We start from the raw sequence: 19,918 nt of genomic DNA, 5'->3' as shown, positions 1-19,918 counted from the left end.
GCTTTTCCCAAAACTAAAATCACCTTTGAAAGGAAAAAGTTTACAGACTGTCGATGAGATTTAGGACAATGAGATGGGGCAGCTGATGGCAATTTGGAGAACTGTGTGAGGTCCCAAGGTGCTTGCTTTAAAGGAAACTGAGGCATCATTGCTCTATGTACAATGTTTCTTGTATCTTCTTCAATAAATGTCTCTATTTTCATATTACATGGCTGGATATTTTCTGGGCAGACCTCTTTCATATACACTGTGCTCATGGATAGGAAGAACTAACATCATTAAAATGTCCATATTACCCAAAGCAATCTATAGATTCAATGCAATTATTATCAAAATACCAATGGAATATTTCACAGAACTAGAACAAACAATCCAAAAATTTATATGGAACCACAAAAGACTCCAAATAGCAACAACAATCTTGAGGAAGAAGAACAAAATTGAAAGAACATGCTACCTGATATCAAACTATAGTACAGGGCTATAATAATAAAAACAGCATGAAACTGACATAAAAACAAGCATGTAGACCAATGGAACAGAATAGAGAGCCCAGAAATAAATCCACACCTATATGGTCAATTAATATTTAATAAAGGAGGCAAGAATATACGATGGGGTAAAAATAGGCTACTTAATCTTTGCTGTTTGGAAAATTGAATAAATACATAGAAAAAGAAAAAGAAACTAGACTATTTCTTACACCATATACAAGAATAACAGAGAAGGAAAACTCTGACTCCAAAAAACCTCCGCTGCCTTGCAGCATACCTCTTCAGGGGAAAGGCTAAGGGAGTAAACCCCGACAGAAAATCCGGAGCCGGAGTCCCTAAGGCGGTTTGATGTTGTAGTCAACACCGGCAACTCCTGCAGCGCACCTGAACCCAAGCTGTATCGACTCCATCTTTCCCTTGGACCCTTCAGCTGCGAAGAGAGGGGGGGTCTGCTGCATGGGCAACAGCAGACCCTCCATATTACCCTGCCCAGGCTCTGTAGCTTCAGCGTCATCACAAGATGTCGATTCAACACGGGAGGAGACAGATACCATGTCACTCCCGAGTCGGACTGCACAGCCATTCTCGGCGGTGCAGACAGACTCTTAAGAAGCTACACCATCGTCTCTCGAGACGGACGGCTGCCGACGATACAAGAATAAGCTCAAAATTGATTAAAGACTTAAATGTAAAGTTAAAACTGTAAAACTCCTAGAAAAAAAAAAGCAGTGAAATCTCTGATATTTCTTATAGTAATATATGTTCTGATATATCTCCTTGGGCAAGAGAAACAAAAGAAAAAAATTACTGCAACTTATCGTTTAGATTAGACAAGGAATACAGAAGGTAAATTGTGAAAAAACAAAAGCAAAAACATCTGTAGACACATATTAATAATTAAAATATTCAACTAAGGTAGAATACAAAATGTTTGTATAAATGTTCCCTCAAAATATTAACTTAAACAAAAAATATCAGATCAAATGAAAGCTTTGTTTTTTAAGATAGAAATAATATATGGTTACACTAGAAAAAAAGTTTAAGAAAAATAAACAAATGTAAGATTTAAAAAGTACATAATGCACTACCAGGAGGTAAACAATGTTAACATTTTCTCTGTCTCTGTCTCTATATTTGCATATATATTAAATGTGTTTGCATACAAATGCATATGTACATGCAATAAAATATCATGAATATATTTTCACGTGTATAAAATTTCTCTAATACTGTTTTGTCACAGAATATATTCCAGCTTATTCCTCATAATTAATGTTGTTGGCAACATTAGCATGAACTTTAATGAGCTTTTTAGCATATGTTTCTAATTGTTAGTTCAAAGAATATGATTCTTTGAGAGTTTTAATGTATATTGCCAAGTCACACCCCAGAAGGGTCACAGCCCCAGAATAAGACAGTAACCAAACTTGAGTATTCATCAAAATTGAATATGGTCAAAAATATATACATTTATTATTATTCATTTGCTCTCTAATGACATGCATATATATTTTTTAGACTTTATTCATTTTAAGTGAGAGGGGAAGGAAGGGAAGAAGAAAGAGAGGGAGAGAAACACTGTACTTTTGGCATGCCCCTAACCAGGGATCTGGACCCCTGTGAGAAACGCTCACAATAAAAAACATTGGCACACAGGACTTCAGCAGTAGCTGAGGCTTTCACAGATCTGCAGAGCTGGATACACAGCAAAGATATGCACACCCAAATAGACCAAGGAAGCTGGTTTTATGCTAACGTGAGTAGCCTCCCCCCATCCCACACTTTCCCTTCCTTCTCCATTTCTCCATGCTTGGATACTCCAGAGTTACAATCTAATGCTATTAACTAAATTAACTGAGGGTAGTAATTTCCTAAGTTGTTTGCTGAGCTGTCTAGCTATATTTTCTCATTTCCCGGTGTTTGGTGCTGAATATTTTTCCCCTTTGATCTCAGATGCATTTGCGTTGAGCTACGGAAATACCATTTCCTGACTTGTAGGTATGCTAATACTGTTGACTCTGACTCAGAGACCCCCCTACTTCCAGATTTAATTAATTTGTACTTTGCTGCTAATTATTTCCTACTCTGGTTTGAAAGTTACCGGTTTCCTTGTACTTTACACCCCCAACCCAGGCATGTGCCCTGACTGAGTATTGATCCAGTGACCTTTCAGTTTGTAACAGAACCCCTGGACTGCTCTGATTGAGACAGAACCCACGAGCTGTTTAGGTAGGGTCCCGATTGCCCACTGCCATAATTATAACTCTCAATACCAGAGTTTAGTGAAAAGAAAAAGAATTGTTTATTTGCACATATTTCTGCATCCCCCTCCCAGACCTGGCCATTCATAGGAAAGTCAGAAACACTGTTTCCCTACTTCCAAGGCACAGTTCAGCTTTACCAGTAGCTGCCAATCACTCAATTCTGATTGAAGAAGTCCTTTCTGTGCTGTGATGCCCTCCAGCTCTCAATGCAGGACCGCCTGGATTCTCAGCCTCCTTGTAAACTGCCTTCTTCCTGTAAACCGAATGGATCTCCTCTCCTTCTCAAAACCACTTGGCGAGAGCCTCTTCTTAAAGCAGCCTGGAGGCCTCCCTTAAAGCAGCCTGGAGACACCCTCCAAGCCACACGGAGGGAGCAAATGCTAAAATGTCCGCAGCTGCTTATATATCCCTGACTGCGTCCTCTGATGCAGTGGGTGCTGCAAGCAATTCTGACCATTCACAGAACCCCACGCAGGCTCTGTAGGCTCCTTCCATGCCATCCCACAGTCCAAGACCCCTCCCATCTTCCTGAGCCTTGGAAGTTTCAAAGCGGATCTTTGTGCAACAAAGTTTCCAGCCACTAGCCCCAGGCATACAAGGCATCCTAAAAGCTGCTTCCTTTTCCCTATCTCCCAGCCACAAACTCTGGGGTTTGTTTTTGGACTCCCCTGTTTCTGTAACAAGTTCACCAGACAGCACTCAATTCCCTGAGCCACACCAGCCAGTGAGAGATGCATATATTTTTTTTAATTTTGTTGGACTTCTTTCTTTTATGATATTCTTTTGTCTACTTTCCACTTTCAGAATCATTGTCTTCTTGTTGATTAGTAAGAAGTCTTTACATATTAAAGATAGCAAATATTTATTGTGTATTATATTTTACAAGTTTTTTATTTGTCATTTTATCTTTGGCTTATGGTGTGTTGAGCCAAATTTTTTTAATTTTTATGTAAGAAAACAAAGCAAGTCTTTCTTTTAGGTGCTCTGCTTTTGCCATCATGTATAAAATGTCCTCTCCACCCAGCTATATGCAAATAGTCACTCATAGTATCTCCTAAAATTTTGTGATTTTGTTTTTTACATTTAAATCTTTAATGTGTAAGAAATTTATTTTTGTATTTGAAGTAAAATAGAGACTTTATTTTAAGATTGTTAACAACTTGTCAAAAACCACTTATTAAATAATACATCCTACTAACTACATTTACTATATATTAATCTCTATAGACACATATATTACACATATCTTCAAATATATATATATAGATATATATTTGTGTCTATAATTTCTATTTGTCATTCAGTCATCTCTTCAGTGGTAATTACCACTGTTTTAATGAATTATTTTACCTTAAAATACCTTCTAATTTATTAAGACAATGATGATCCACCATATTACTTCTATATTTTTACCTAGTCTTTTTAAATGTTTTGTTTTGTTTTTTTTAGTTTTAGTCTTTTCATCTATAGCTCCTGTCTTTTAACTAAATATAATTTTTTATCAAGCATTCTTGGAATAGGTATCTAGTCTTTTTCATGGAAATACCTAGCAGTCAAGGCTGAGAAATCAAAATGCTATTGAATTCCTACAGCAATGATCATGACCAACATCAGGCGTGACACCGTGTGCTGAAAACTGCAGACATAAAGCAGAGCAAGGAACAGGAAGTGAGGTAATGTGAGTCCTGGACTATGAGTACATGGCCACACCCCAACTTATTTCTGGAATGTGCATGTGATTCTATTCACATACATTTCTATCTTTATACTCTCTGGGATATGCCAAATAAAGTAACTCCAAAGGCAGTTTGTTTTAGAAAATTTATTAGAAAAGAAGGTATAATTAAGTCTTACTTATACACAAAATAGAAACTTGGAGGCTCTTTTGAGACTTGGCATAACTTTGGATGAAACAAGCTAGTGTTCTGGGGTCTTTTGATTAGTTCACTTGCTCTAACCCTTCTTATAATGAATCCTTCCCGGCCCTAGGCAGCAGTGAAATTAATGTACTTCCTCCTTATAAACAGGAAAATGTATAATTTTGGAATAGTTGTGTGTGTGTGTGTGTGTGTAGCAGAGGAATCTATGCTGATCCACTGACAGTCTTTTATCCAGGGGCTTATGCCTAAAGGTATATAGAAGGGCAACAAGCTGAGCTGAGATGTGCATCCTGTGGCTGAGGAACAGTGCAGAGGTACTTGGCACACAGGGACTGCAGCCAGGGTTGTGCCTCTGCTCTCACCATGTTTTAGTCAATTGCTACTACTGTCTAAGAGACCCCTGATATACAGAGTATCTAGCTTGCTTGGCATTCTGAGTTAAAGAATTCATCCCTTCCAACTTCACTGGTTTTGTTGCAACAGCATCCCATGCCAGTGCCATTCCAATTGCATTTTCTAAAGAAGGGCATCCTCAGGGTATTATAAGTAATATTTTTCCTGTTCATCAAATTGCAACAATAAGAACCAGTAATAATTAGTGAACATTTACATGCCTTTGCTTAGTTTTATTAGAAATATCTTGAGAAGCTTCCCTGGACATCCCTAAGAAGTCTCTTTGCTTACAGAAGAGTAGAGCATGTTCTTTACTAATCTGGCTTTCAGTTTTGAAATAGAGAAGAAAAAATGATTCCTCGTGGATTTTGCTCTAAAATTTAACCCTCAGGCAATGAAAGCCTCTTTATCCAAACTGAGTCACTCTTTAATGAGGCCCCTTTATAATCACGCCAAAACGCACTTTCAAAACAGAAGTTAGATCCATTCTCAAGAAAGATCTGTTTCTGTTCAAAACCCGCTCTGACCTTTTTGTTGAAGAAGAACAAAATAATGTAGTAACAAAAACACAAGTGGCTGCCAAAGGAAGAGAGAGGAAAAAAAAAAAAGTTCCTGTAAGGGACTGAAACAATAAATCTCCTCTCTGCTGAACTCCCAAAGGGAGTGTGTGTATTTCCTCCCGTTCTTTATCAGAGCCCCCGAAATAAGTAGGAATGGGCATTGGTTGTTCACATTCAGCACACCTTTTCCATTTGCTAATAAGGTCCGGCCAGACTGGAAGGGAGTTGTCCCCGCCTGACTCTGGAGCGAGGAGCCACTGGACCAACCCACCGGCACCATGAAACTGCTTCAAGTGACCAACCTTTGTCTTCTGCTTTGCAGTCTTCATAGCAGTGAAGGCGACGGTACCATTTTCTCTTATTCCTCTGACGGTGTGGATTAGATAACACTAGCAGGGGCTGGTAGCCGCAGTTTACCATCAGGGAGCTTCCCTGAAACTTAGGTGCAGCAGTTCATTTGCTGGGTGGAGTGTGTGGGTGCTGTGGGTGCCTAGGGAAGGCTCCACAGAGAGGATGTTTGTTTTCACTGAAGGGAAATGTTTGTCGGCGCAGCAGCCTTGAAGTGTAGTTGATGGCATCATAGAGGCACTGGGAATATACAATGACCTTTTTAGAGAATTAAAATCTGGGGGTTATGTGCTGATTTAAAGTGTTCTCTTTTCAGACATAAACCTAGACGTAACAAAATTGTCCTGTATGGATCAAAAGCTGTAACTGGAAAAACCTCACTGCAGATACTGGCCTGTATCTGTCCCAACTCTACTTTGGCTTTGATAAATTGAGAGGTTGAGTAAAGTTGCCTAGAGGAGTGAATCATAGTATTTTGAGGAGTGGGGTGGGTAAAGGGAAGATTCATTTGATTCGTTTATAGATGTTTGCTCCAGAAATATGCACATATCTACACACAACATTTTGCATAACATTTCAGGGGATTGTAGACATAAAAACCCTACACATTGATTGCTGGTTCTGAAACTCAGATAAAAGCTATATATTAAAGGCTGTATATGTATCCACCTAAGCCCTGACTCTATTAATGACCAGTTTCAAGAAATAATTACATTTTCTTTTAATCCTTCCAGAAGGATTCACAGTAAGCAATTAAATTTAATCAATATTTATTAGGCTCCTACCATGTTCTCAGCAATGCAAGGAATAAAAAATAATCAAGACATTGTTCTTGCCCACAGCAGTAAATGTACTATTGGGAGAGATAAGCATGTAATTCTAATACAAGACAGACTTAATAAATGCAAAAACCAAAGTATAAACTATCATGAAAGAATACAGTTGGAAAAGATTGATTCTGACTCTGAGGAGCTTTGGGAAAAAAATCTTCTGTTCTAATTTCATTTTGCTTGTGTTCTTTTCAAAAGTTTGCTTCCTATAAAATTCTAATTTCTATTGATAATGTAGGAAAAAATAAATACACTCCTTGAAAAATATTTATCTTTAATTTCTCAAATATATTTGTAAATTTAGAACAAATTCCCAAACACTTCAAAATCACATATGATTGCTCACCATGCATCTTGAAGTTTTCAGGGTTGTGTTGCCATGGTTATCAAGGCCATAAAATTTACTTAGGAGAGTTACTAAGAATCTGATTTCTTAAATAAAGAATATTTATGAGGTGCCACAGAAATCAATGCACTAGTTTAGAAGTAACTCTTCCGTACGCATGGGAAAGATTGATAGGAATCCTGATGCCATGAAAACACTGCTGGCAGACAGGTGCTGGGTCACTATAAACTCTGAAAGCTGCCTGGGTGAAGCTGCTCTCCATTTCAGGTCTGTGAGCATCATGAGGGCACTTTTCAGACATTGTTAAACTCTGAATGAATACATACCCTTCTGAAAGTAAAGTGGAACAGGATCAATAGAAGCAGCCTGCAAAATGTGGCCATTAGGAAAATGGAAAGGTGAAGGACAACCCAGAGATGACTTGGCAGATTTTTCTACATGGACATTTTTGGGGAAATACCAACCTCCTTTAGCTCACTGGTAGCGAGCCTAACCTCTCTGTTAAGGGTGTTTTCTTTCTAATGAACTATTAACCCAAGTAAGACAATTTCTTATTGGAGCAGAGACAACGGTTACATAATGACTATCTTCTTCAACATTTGCCAACAAGCCTATCTGTTAACTTTAGGCAAGTGTTTGTAAAACCTACTCCATTTATCTTAGAAGAGAAAGCTCTAGTTTGGGAGTGTAATTTGACCACCTGAGTGGGGCCTATGAGTTAGAAGAGATTTTCCCATCCACGTCTATGATTTTGTTGCACCTGGCTCTGCCTGTTTTATGCTTTCCTTTGCAGATACAGTGCAGGAAATGAAGCATTTCCTAAGGTGGTTTATTAATTTTTTTCCATAATCCCTTTTACCAGAAACACATTGATTTCAAAGCATTATATGTTCTCCAGACTCAGAATACTTAACATATTTTATCGGCAGAGCTGATTATTGGAGGTGGGGAGGGAGGCATTTCATCTGTATTAAATTCACATGTTGTCAAAAAGATCCATGCTTTTTTTGCACAGTAATTTATTCCTAAATAATGATCTTTAAAGAAATTGACTACTTTCATTTTCTTTCTGATGCTTTTGTCAAGTCAGTTTGAGGTTTAGATAAATACAATATAGTCCTTTGTGCTCTTTGAGAAAATCAACGAAATCTTTCTACAAGGAAGTGAGTGACTTTCTATTACTTGGTAGGTGGTATAATATTTTACAGTCTCCAATTTGGAAAGCTATTCTATTGAGATATATATGGAAGATTCCTGAAAAGGAACTGTCCTTCTTTCCTGAGGTTTTCTAAGTTATATTCCAAGTGGAATAGACCCCTACAGTGGCTTTTAAGCCCCTTTGGCTTTTAATTCTAGATCGATGAGCTTTTGACTGCTGGGAATGAGAGAAGTTAAGTAAAGAGGGATTGCAAGAAAAAGGAGACCCTGGAAACAACTTACTCTCCAAGCATCATTTGCTTTTTCAACTTAATATTTAGAAAATATTAAAACTTTTAGGTATTTGCAAGCAGGAACAAACATCACTTTATTGATATCTGAAGAACAATTTAATTGCTTGGAGAAATTCATTTGTTAGTGATTGAATGTTCAATTTCATGGGGAAAAATGGATTGTACACACTAACACACTATACTAAATGCTGTAGGCTTATAGAGATCAATCATACTCAGCCCTAGCCTTAGCAGTGGGGGGGAAAAAGGAGGAAGAGCCAACTAATTATAAGTTTGATGATATTATAGCTTAGTTTTGGGTGTAGGAACATCAGAAATGTCTTCATCTAAAAGTGGAAATTATGATATACTATGAATCTTGAAAATGAGAAGGTTCCAGATGAATGTAAATTACTGCATAGGAACATTAAACATCAGTATAGTCTAGTCTAGAAATGAAAGACAATCACAAGTTGGACATAGATGAATGCTGAGAAATAAGACTGGAAATACAGCCTCATAATATGATGAATACCAAAATGAAAAATACTGACTCATGTAATTAATTAGGTTAGAGCCTCTAAATGTGTTGGAGTATGGGAATTACATGATTGGACTATAAATTGGGAAGATTAATCTGTGAGCAGGATATAGATTAACTATTGCAGTCAGGAAAGGTAAAAGTTAAAGAAAATAGTACAAATGTTATTGCAAGTCTAAGATTCTGTCAATAAAATGAAAAAAAGGGTCTGGGGAAAAGTTTTAAGGAACATAGGAAGACATGTTATTGACTGTCAATGAGGGAGAAGGTGACTGGGATGTACAGAGGGTTATTTTAATACTAGAAATAGAAAAATGGCTCAAGAGTAGAGAGAGGGAAAGATAGAAGATAGTTTAGGGAGAGAAATGATGTGCTTGATTTGGGACATGGTAAGTTTGAAATCCTAATAAGATTGGAATTGCCTGGTGAGTAGTTGGAATTCCTCTGAGGCTGGAGGTGATGGTGAGGGAGTAAGTTTCCTTTACTCTTGACTGCCAAGAAATCTTAACAATGCTCATTGTAGGATTAATAACATAGAGAGGCAATTTATTTCTCTTCTGGATGCTCATATTTCTCACTGTCTTATGGCACTTATTTTCTAAATCCATCATATTTCTTTATGTGTGTATTTTATCTCCTTTACTAGACTATACATGCTTTGAAAGTAAGGCCCATACGTTTTTTTTTTTGTTTGTTTGTTTGTTTGTTTTTTTGTCAAGTAACAGTTCTAAACAGATAAGGGCATAATTTGCTAAGTAAATATGTAAATGAATGATATAGTCCTCTTGTTTTTTATTTCTTCCTATTACAGTCACTTTTCAGATTATTACCTTGTCCTTGTGAAAAGGTTATGGACAGGTATGAATCATAAAACATAACACGAATACAAATGGATTATATTGATTCTTGGTTATAAAGTAGGCACCAAGTATAAGGAAAGGGGCTTCTTATCAAAGTGAAGCTGATTCCCAAACTTCAGCAGGAAAGGAGATGATAGGGGTAGATGGACAATCTAGTTCCATTTGGTAGTAATTTATAAAACATCTGAGAGAAGAAACTGCTATGTCTATAATCATCAGGAGGAAGAATACCTAAACAGATTGACTCTAGTTTTTTCCCCTTTTGAGGCATCAAATACTTTATATAATATTTATTATAGCTAGCAATAGTTAGGGAGACACCATGTTCTAAATCAACTTCTCAAACCTACAAAATGGCTTTTTAAAAAAAGCAAACTTTACAAAAAAGAGAAGTTGAAAGAAAAATGAATACTACACATTGTTAACTTATGTGTTATTTTAAGAAACATATAAGTTGCTTTAGATATCATTTTACTTGGGACTTTTTTTTTTAGCTTAAGTACTATCGACAGACCTTACATAAAATAGGGGATTTATTATAGGAAGAGTGAACCAATATGTAAACAAATCTATGGGAAAAGTATTCAGTTCCCAATCCAATTGTTTAGCATTCTTTCTTCACTACTTATTTTTGAATAGTCTGTACCTAAAAGTAGACATGATCATTCTATAATTCATATTTTCAGGAGATTTATGACAGTTGTCACCAGCAAATTATCTGGCAACTTTATCTTGCTGATTGTAATTATTCACACATTAAGAAAAAACAATGAACAGTTGAGGGTCTCGGGAAAGTTTTTAATTGACTGGATAATTGTCCAAACTTTTCTTTTTATTGATGAAGTTACATTTCAAGCTTCAGGTAAATATGTTAACTTGTAAATAATTATCTAATCCAAGTAATTTTTATTCTTTTTTTAGTCATCACTTTCCAACTTCCTCTTTATCTTTGAGAACAAACTGAGATGTGCATTGCTAAAACAGTGAATGTCAAAGCAGGAATTTACTCTGGGGGACATTCAATTCCTGTGTAGTAAGTGTCTTTTTTCCTGTTACTGAATTCCTATGAATCATAGCTCTATCAGGTTAAGATCAGAGTGCCTGCCTGGTGTTAGAGAAAGCTCTTTTAGTTAGCAAACAGGATCCTTTTGTATTGTTACTCTCAACATTAGCATCAGCATGGGAAACATTAGTGGTGTTAATTGCATCCAGAAGGGCCACTCTATGGTACCCAAATTTCAGGCAGTCATAAGAAAAATTATTTTCTAAACTTGAATAGAACTTTTAGGTCTCATAGAATAATATAGTTATAGAGACAATCATAACTAGTCTCTAGAAGTAACCACAATATTAATTGACACCTGTTGTGTCTTTCCCTGTATTCTCTCTGACTGTGTTTAGTCCAGCATTACTATTACAGTGCAGGATTTATTGTATTTTTTAATGGGAACATTTTGATTTGGATAATAATGTATGTTTAGGTATAGATTAGTTACAGTTTCTCTAATACTAATTAATATTCACTACCTTTCTTCCTCCTCACTTCAAAAAAAAAAAAAAAAAAAAACAAACCTAAAATCTTTGATTAATCTTTGGTTGCATAAGTTAAATAATAGTCTAAGCAGGTCCTAGTCTAAGGCAATCATTTGTCTGTTAGAGTTTGTAACAAATTATATTGTAAGGTTAGTAGTCAAAAATGTCAATGTCATTGATTTCATTCTCAGTATACTGCTTATCTGAAATGTGAACTGCTTTTTAATCTGTTTAATCAGTCATATTACAGCCTAAACCTAAATTAATTGTGTCAAAAACCAGAGACTGGAGATCATCATTGGGTTTGGTACAAGTTAACCCAAATAAGTATCATCATAACATTTGCTAACATTTACTATACATTGTGCCTGACAGTTGAAACATTACTTCCAGCCCAATACTTCAAGTTCATTTTTATTATTCCTATTTACTGATTAGGAAACAAAGGTTTGGAGATACAATTAAACCAAAGGACATTGTCCTTCAAAATCTTCCCCTATAGTCTGCTGCCTTCCAATGTAGTGAAACAGCAGTAGCTGAGTTTTTCTTATAGAAAATAAAAGGGATAGAGGTCTGCCACGTGAGTCCTACCTCTCAGAGCATCTTTGGCACATCTAAACCAACAGCTAAGACAACAGAGCTATGAATGAATTTTTAGTACTAACAATCCTTTTAATATTCTGAATTCAATGAATTCTTAGGGAATGGGTTGAAAGGAATTGTATGTATTTGCATACCTATTTATTGTATCCCATTACTTAGATAAATTAATTTATTTCTAAGTTGATTCCAATCCAGAAAGGGCAATTATTTGTAATGTTAATTCTCACAGAGTGGAAAACCAGCACATACAAATGTTTGACAATAGAATTGATACAGGATAATAGAAAGATGTTTGCCAAATCACAATATATACAGATACAATGTATAGTATACAGACTGGTGTATTCTCTAGAATGTCCTTCAGATTTGTAAATTATTTAACTCACTGTGTAAACTAATCACTCAAATTAATAAGCAAAATTGTGTTTGTATTTAATGAGAATTCTTTTTAGTCTGAGAATCATCAACACCCTCAAATATTATTACCTATTTTAAAATATTAAGTATTGCTTAGTCTGACAGGTGGAATATGTTAGTGAAAAAAATCTAAGTATTACTTAATCTGAGAACTTACTTTGGATTTAGCTTCTTAAATATGCTGAAATTGGTCAAGACACTAAATATTTCTTAGCCTCAGTTTTCTTAATCTAAAAATGAGAAAAATATTTGTTAAGAGTGTTGGTATTACAGAAAAAGAAGAAAACATATTTTAGCCTTGTGTAAATTACAAAGTACTATTAAAATATCAGTTGTTAATCTGCAATCTAACATTGAATTTACAGAATCACTGGATAAATAAGAAGGCATTTTATAAATTTGAGAGTTCTTCCTTACTGGCTGGGTCTTTAACTGCCAATCGCCATTGCTCTTTACTATCATACCTTTACATATTTTTTTATGGCTGGTACACATTCAAATCGCCATGTGTTGAAATACTGCTTGAGTTATAAAAATCACACACACAAAACATGGAAAAACAGTTCTGTAACACATTGAATTTATTTATAACTGAAGTGAGAAAAGAAATTTTTTTTGGTGTGAACTGTGAAACTGTCCTCCTAGGGCATTCAGCAAGTGTGAGGGTATAAACTCCAAAGTCTTGGACACTCTCTCTAAGGTACAGAAGCCAGTCTTGATTGAATTGTCAGCTCACCATTGTGACAATTCTGCCCTACAATGATGAGACATCCCCTTATTATCTGTCTCTCTGCAAATCCAGTTTTAAAAAGTAAGACTTGCCTTTTTAAAATGCAAAAGAATTAACTAATATGAAGATTTATTAATATTAACTGAATTCTAAGGATTGGGATAATTATGTGAATCAATAATCTTTTTGTTATTTTTTATTTCTAACAGCATCATTTGTTGGGTACAAGTTTTATATTAAGTTTCAAACTCTACAGATTTGAAAAGTAGAAGAAAGAAAAGTGATAATGCTGCCAGCCATTTAAAACCTGTTATTATGGTACATTACAATCTAACTAAATATAAATCTCTTGGGAGCAAGGACAATATCTACAAAGGGAGACCCCCAAAATGGAATTTATTTATAAAACTTCAGTTACCTTCAAAGTACTCTTCATTTGATACAGTACACCTATTGAGACGCCTATTTCCACTGTTCAAAACAATTCTTGAAGTTATTGATTTTGATGCCTATTAGTGTTCCTGCCACTTTTTGTTTTACCTCTTCACCACTGGCAAAAACATTTCCCTTTGAGGACTTTTTTCATCCAGAGAAACAAACAAACAAAAAAAAGTCACTCAGGTGAGATCATGTGAATAAGGAGGGTGAGGCGCAGGGGTTGTGCCATTTTTTGGTCAAAAACTGCTGAGCACTCAGTGTGATGTGGGAAGGTGTGCTCATAAATCACCCCTCATGGGCAAACACCCTGAAAGAGCCTTCAAAAAAATTAACTGAAGCAGAATGCAGCCTCTCACAACGACACCAGCCAGTACACTGATACAGATGGATTCCTAGAACACTCACCTAGCATAGGAACCCTGTTTTGCAAGGGTCCCACCCTCCCAAAGATAATTCCATTTTGAGAGGCCCCCCTCATAATTAATTTCTTTTTTTCCCCAAGAACATATCTTTGAACACTTAGATGATGCTTACTAACTAGCTCTTGCTTTAATTTGGAGCACTATGTTTCTTCAAAACTCAGCAGAGTTGAAAATACCCAAGGTAGTTTGGATATTTTTCCTGTAACTTGGGGCCAATATTTATTTTTATCCTTGGCCGGTGTAGTGGAGAAATTGTGAACGTCATTTTGGGATAGTGTCTTCGTTGGCTGGTCTTATTTGATTTGCTTTATGAAGCTGACTTGCCATCTTATTATTGTATAAATAACAGAAAATAGCTGTCTGTGGTTTATATCAGCTGTCCAACTCACACAAGAATTGCTTGATTATCTGAATGCAAGTGTTGGATCATTCCTGAGTCTTGCTCACACACATACAGAACATTGGTATCCTATAACTCCATACATCATTTATCATGTAATTCTGAACAATTTAGATCAAACTAATTCTCACCCTCATTAGAATAAAATGTAAACTTATGGAAATTCAGTCATAAAGACATGTTGATTATAAATTTCACTTTTCTCCTTCTGAAGTCTTGGTTCAGTATTTTGAGAAATTAACTCTATTCTTATCATGTCCAGAAGCAAAGGCATCAGATAGTTCAGTTATTCTCAGGTATTTAAAATTTTATTGATCGGTAAGTAATCAAAATGTCCCTTGGATAGGTGACATGATATTAACAGCTTTTTACTCTTTCTAATAAAGACACAGAACCCTACAATATGTATTCTAATTACTAGTACTTTACATACAATAAAGGCTACTTTAGCATTCTCTGTCTCTCTCACAATATAACAAAGTTCTTCTATTTTATTCCCACTGAGCTCTGGCTAGAGTCAAATGTCAGCACTGTGTGGGGTGGAGTGTGCACTGTCCCCTGAGCCGAGATCCCTTGGTTTTAGTTACCAAGCTTGTTGTGTGTCTGAGCCAAGCAATTTTTTTAGTCACTCAAGGCTTTAATTGCCCCATCTACAAGATGAGTATGGTTTATCTAAATGATGTTAACGTTTTCTTCCAGATCCGCAACTGTATGATCTTACCGTGACCAACAACTTCTATACATTCACCTCAAGTGATCTTGCTTAACTTTCATCCTGTTATTCCTAGATATTATCACAGGAGCAAAGTGTCAATTGTATTTCCTAATGTTTGCCTCCTTGGGGAATTTTCAGATAGGGTTGGTGGAAAGCATCTGCTTTGCATGTAAAAGTCCTATTCTCCGCCTTGAGAAACATTCTCAAAGTGCACACCAACAAATGACATGTTTTAAAAGAATTTACCACGTAGTATTATTTGTATATAAATTGTGGTGGGAGGAAAAGAACAAAGATGAGAGAGAGAGAGAGAGAGAGAGAGAGAGAGAGAGAGAGAGAGAGAGAGAGAGAAAGAGAGAGAGATTCAGAAGGTTGAAAGAAAGAACAGTTTAAAAGAAACTGAGATAGTGATAAGAGGCCGCACAAAGAAGAGAGGCTCTCTGACAGGGTTGCATGGGAAAGATCCAGAATCAGAAGAGGAAGGAGAACAATAGAGAGATGAGGGGAGTACTCAATGCTCTGTTTGGGAGAAGTATTCCCCATAGTCTCTCCAGCCACTTTTAAAGGCCCAGTACCCAGTGGAGTTCTTTCTACTTATTAAATCTCTTGCCAGCCTTTCAGTTCTCCATCCATTACACTTGTAGAATATTGCACACTTTCAAAGCACTTTCACTGACCAATTATCTCATTGAATCCTTGCCATTGCCCAGGGGATTGGGCAGATTGGTGTTGTTTGTGCTCATTAGCAGAGGAGGAAAGCCCAAGAACACACTTTGTGACACAAACTAGTAGCTCTTAACATTTATTACTCATAAGAATCACCTAAGGTATCTGTCAAAATATATTTTCCTAGGGTGCTCAGCCCCAGAGATTCTCAGAACCCCTTTTAATAAAACAAAACCAAAAAATAACAACAACAAAAAACTATGCTTCTATTAATTACTACAGACAAGTTTATACATTGGTACAGCAACACGTTCTCTGAGAGATCTTGGACTGGGTTCATTTCCTGACTAGTCATCTGAGTCCTTTTGACTGGCCCGTACCCACAATATACACAGAGATGTTTACCTTTCAAAGAAAGTGCTGGCATCTAGTGTTCTCAGGGCAAGTTTTCATATTAATTTTGTGTAATCTCTCTCTCTCTCTCTTCTTTTTTTTTTTTAACTGGCTCAGGCTAATAGGAAATGAGATTTGGCCAAGACAAATATTAGTTGAAGGAATGAAATCTCTCTAGGCACACAGGCTTAAATTCCAGCTTTTTTGATCATCCCTTCATGAGAAGACACCCTTCACTCCCTACTCATTATGAGATCTTATTGATTGCTTTCAATTCTACTATTAATCTCCCTCCTGTTCTCATTAACACTGAAACACCCTGGCCTCTTCCCTCTGTGCTTCTCAAGAAAATTAGCCACCTTGAATAATAGAGTATTTGATTAGGGAAACAGCCACAGTGATTTTCATCAAAGCTTCAAGTGGGGTCAGGATGTGTTTCCCAGGGAAGTTTGAGAGTAGGGAGTTTTAAAAGACTGTTATTAATAATTTATGAGCATGAAGGGAGATGAAAAAGCTGTGATATTATAAATTTGAGCTAGATATGCAGCAAAACTTCTCGTATTGAAAATGGCAAACAAATTTGACAAAGGTTCATTACTCTGCTGTTTCTTAATAAACTGGGGTAAGTTACAAGATGCCAACAGCCTTTCTTGAAAAGTTTACAAAGTAGCAACCTCTGGCATGTAACATGCAGGTGTTGTTTGGCCACATTGTTCTAAGACTGCAAGGGAATAGTATTTAAAAATAAAAATGTTTTACAAAACAACAGTAACAGAAGAAAATGGAAAAAATCATATTTTTAGCTCTTAAGGCAGCTCTATGACTCACATTTCCTCATGGTGGCATTCAGTTAAACTTGGATGATAAGTGTCCCTTTAAATTGGGAAATGCTCTCTCTCTCCTACAAACATGTGCACACTTATAGGCTACCTGATTCTCTTGTTTATCTCGCTGCTTAGGCCCAGTGAACATTGAGTTAATCCTTGTACCTATTTCATAGAATCTGTAGATTTTCATCAAAACATTATGTGTGTTGTGGTTCAATGAATTTTGAAAGGACAGGATTCTGGGACAATTTCCTACAATTGACAAGGCTTTCCAGGCCAGTCTCAGAATTTTAAATACTTATTCTATTTACTATTTTTTAATTTTACATAAAAAGAATGCTTTCATTAAAATATTTCTATAAATAATTAACAAAACTGATTACTACCTCTACTTAATTCTTAACAAAGCATAACTTTTAGAAAATGATTTAAAGAAAATATAAACCACAAATTATAAAATGTAATTAAAATTCTATTTATTTTTATTTCCCACAATCTCTTTAACATTTATTGGTGAACATTAACTTCCTGACCTTGATGAAAATATTGGAGGCCCATGGCTTTTTTTCCCCCATTCTTAATAAATGGATAGTTCAGTTAACAGCTAAATTACAGTGTGCATGCATTCAAAATTTGAATGTACATTCCAAAATAATTGAAAATTCTGTCCTGTAGCTCATCCAATGTGCAATGGAATTCTACAAAGTGACTTTCTTAATAGGTTCTCTACTTTTCTGCTTCTCTGTCCTCTCTCCAGTCCCTTTTTGACCACTCCATGTTGGTGTAACAGAACCCCTGGGCTGCTCCGATTGAAACAGAACCCATGGGCTGTTAGGGGCCCGATTGCCCGCCGCCAGAATTATAACAATACCAGAGTTTGGTGAAAAGAAAAAGAATTGTTTATTTACACATAGTCCTGCCTCCCCCTCCCAGACCTGGCCAGTCTTAGGAAAGTCAGAAACACCATTTCCCTACTTCCTAGACACAGTTCAGCTTTACCAGTAGCTGCCAATCACTCAGTTCTGATTGGGGAGGTTCTTTCTGTGCTGTAGTGCCCTCCAGCTCTCAATGCAAAACCGCCTGAATTCTCAGCCTCCTTGTAAACTGCCTTCTTCCTGTAAACCACGTGGATCTCCTCTCCTTCTCAAAACAGCCTGGCAAGAGCCTCTTCTTAAAGCAGCCTGGAGACCCCTGCCCCTCCAAGCCACATGGAGGGACCCCACCAGAACGAGAGCCAGAGAGTGAGGGCCAGAGAGAGAGCCTGAGAGAGAGCCTCCTAGAGCCAGAGTCAGCCCCAAAATGTCTGCAGCTGCTTCTCTCTTCCTCCCTGCCTCCTCTCTTTCCCTCACTGCATCCTCTCACGCAGTGGGTGTTGCAAACAGTCTGACCATTCACAGAACCCTACGTAAGCTCTGTCTCCTTCTTCTGTACCAGCCCACAGTCCAAGACCACTCCCAGACCTGAGCCTTGGAAGCAAAGCGGATCTTTGCAACAATGTTTCCAGCCACTAGCTCCAGGCATGCAAGGGCATCCTGAAAGCTGCTTCCTTTTCCCTATCTCCCAACCGCAAACTCTGGGGTTTGTTTTTGGACTCCCCTGTTTCTGTAACATTGGGAGCAGGGTGACGGAGAAGTGAATGAAATGTGTCACTTGACCTGAGCCTGGCAGATGGTTAAAGCCGACTTATGAATGATGCATTTTAATGAGTTCCTCCAAGGTGTACCTTTAGGCCTCTCTCTCCTGTAGCTCGTTGGTTCATAAGGATGGATCCTTATTCTGGGAATTCACTAGTTACTCCTTTCAAAGCACTGGTCATTCTGTATTAACCAGAGCTTCAAGATGCTCAAGTGTCCAACTCTGCATAGCTCTGAGGACAAGAAGTCATTCTCTCTTTCCGTTTGGTCCACAGGAAACAATCATTTACCCCTCTCTCTAAGATCCCTGCGAGGGATCTCAGCATGGGAATAACTCTCGTGGTCCCATACAAAAGCAGCTAGACAGAAAACTTTAATTTTCCTGATTTCCCAAGTATGAGTTAGATCTGAGGTCACTGCCTTTCAACTGTAATGGGTTCCATTACAGAGGGCTTTCGAGTTTTGCATCTTGGTGGTGGGGAAGTGGGAATGGGATTCAAAAAAAGTATTCTGCAAAGACAACTTCCTCTCAAATAATAACTACAAGTCTCACCCCATGCTTTGGTTTTTCTAATGTTATAAGTGGGAAGAACTCAAGGGTCCACAGAACCAGTTCAGATATTTTATTTGAAAATCTATATACGATTATTTGTCCCATTCCTTTGTAATTTCACATCTTTGTACCCAATTAAAACATTAATGTTCACATACTGTGCCAGAGAGCTTGCACCAATCTTTCCTTTGAAACAATGAAGACCCAATTGTATATTATCTCTGAGCTTAATGTAATTATGTCATAAATCAATAATATAATTAGAACAATTAAAGTCTGTGTTTAAAAATTAAGACATTCACTAATAATAACCTATGAATTAAAGAAAAAATCGTGATGAAAAATGTGTTAAATAGAAGGAGAAAAACATGATTTATAACAAAATATGCATGATGCAACTAAACCAGTGAGTAGAGGAAACTTTGTAGTCTTAAATACACATATTAAATACAATTTTTGAAAACCAAAATAAACCCAAATAAAATAGGTGAGAGAAAAAATAAAAATAAGAGCAAAATTAATGAAATAGAAAAGGAACATAATGCAACAATTTCTGTATTAATAATGAGATTGCTAAACCTCTGTCAAAACTAATAAAGAAAAATAAAAAAAGAAACAAAAACATTTAAAAAGAGACATAA

At 36.6% G+C, this 19,918-nt stretch overlaps 1 protein-coding gene across 4 annotated transcripts in view; it reads left to right on the top strand.

Annotated features, from left to right (window-relative positions):
- The window catches only part of EMCN (endomucin), a 117,842-nt gene that overhangs the window by 15,254 nt on the left and 82,670 nt on the right, over positions 1-19,918 (top strand). The window contains exon 1 of one of the 4 annotated variants that reach the window (XM_090267967.1): positions 5,692-5,936. The exons of 1 other annotated variant lie outside the window; for it this stretch is intronic. In XM_090267967.1, coding sequence (XP_090124093.1) covers positions 5,870-5,936 — 67 coding nt within the window. In that variant the 5' untranslated portion in view covers positions 5,692-5,869. Of the gene's footprint in view, positions 1-5,691; positions 5,937-10,911; positions 10,980-19,918 lie in introns of those variants that run through there. 2 more of the 4 variants (XM_090267969.1, XM_090267968.1) reach the window with 2 other exon arrangements.

Source organism: Furipterus horrens, unplaced genomic scaffold, assembly GCF_987537825.1.
Source record: "Furipterus horrens unplaced genomic scaffold, mFurHor1.1.pri manual_scaffold_2, whole genome shotgun sequence".
NCBI classification, from domain to species: domain Eukaryota; kingdom Metazoa; phylum Chordata; class Mammalia; order Chiroptera; family Furipteridae; genus Furipterus; species Furipterus horrens.
The sequence above is the reverse complement of the archived record's forward strand: the minus strand, read 5'-3'. Positions and strand labels throughout refer to the sequence as shown.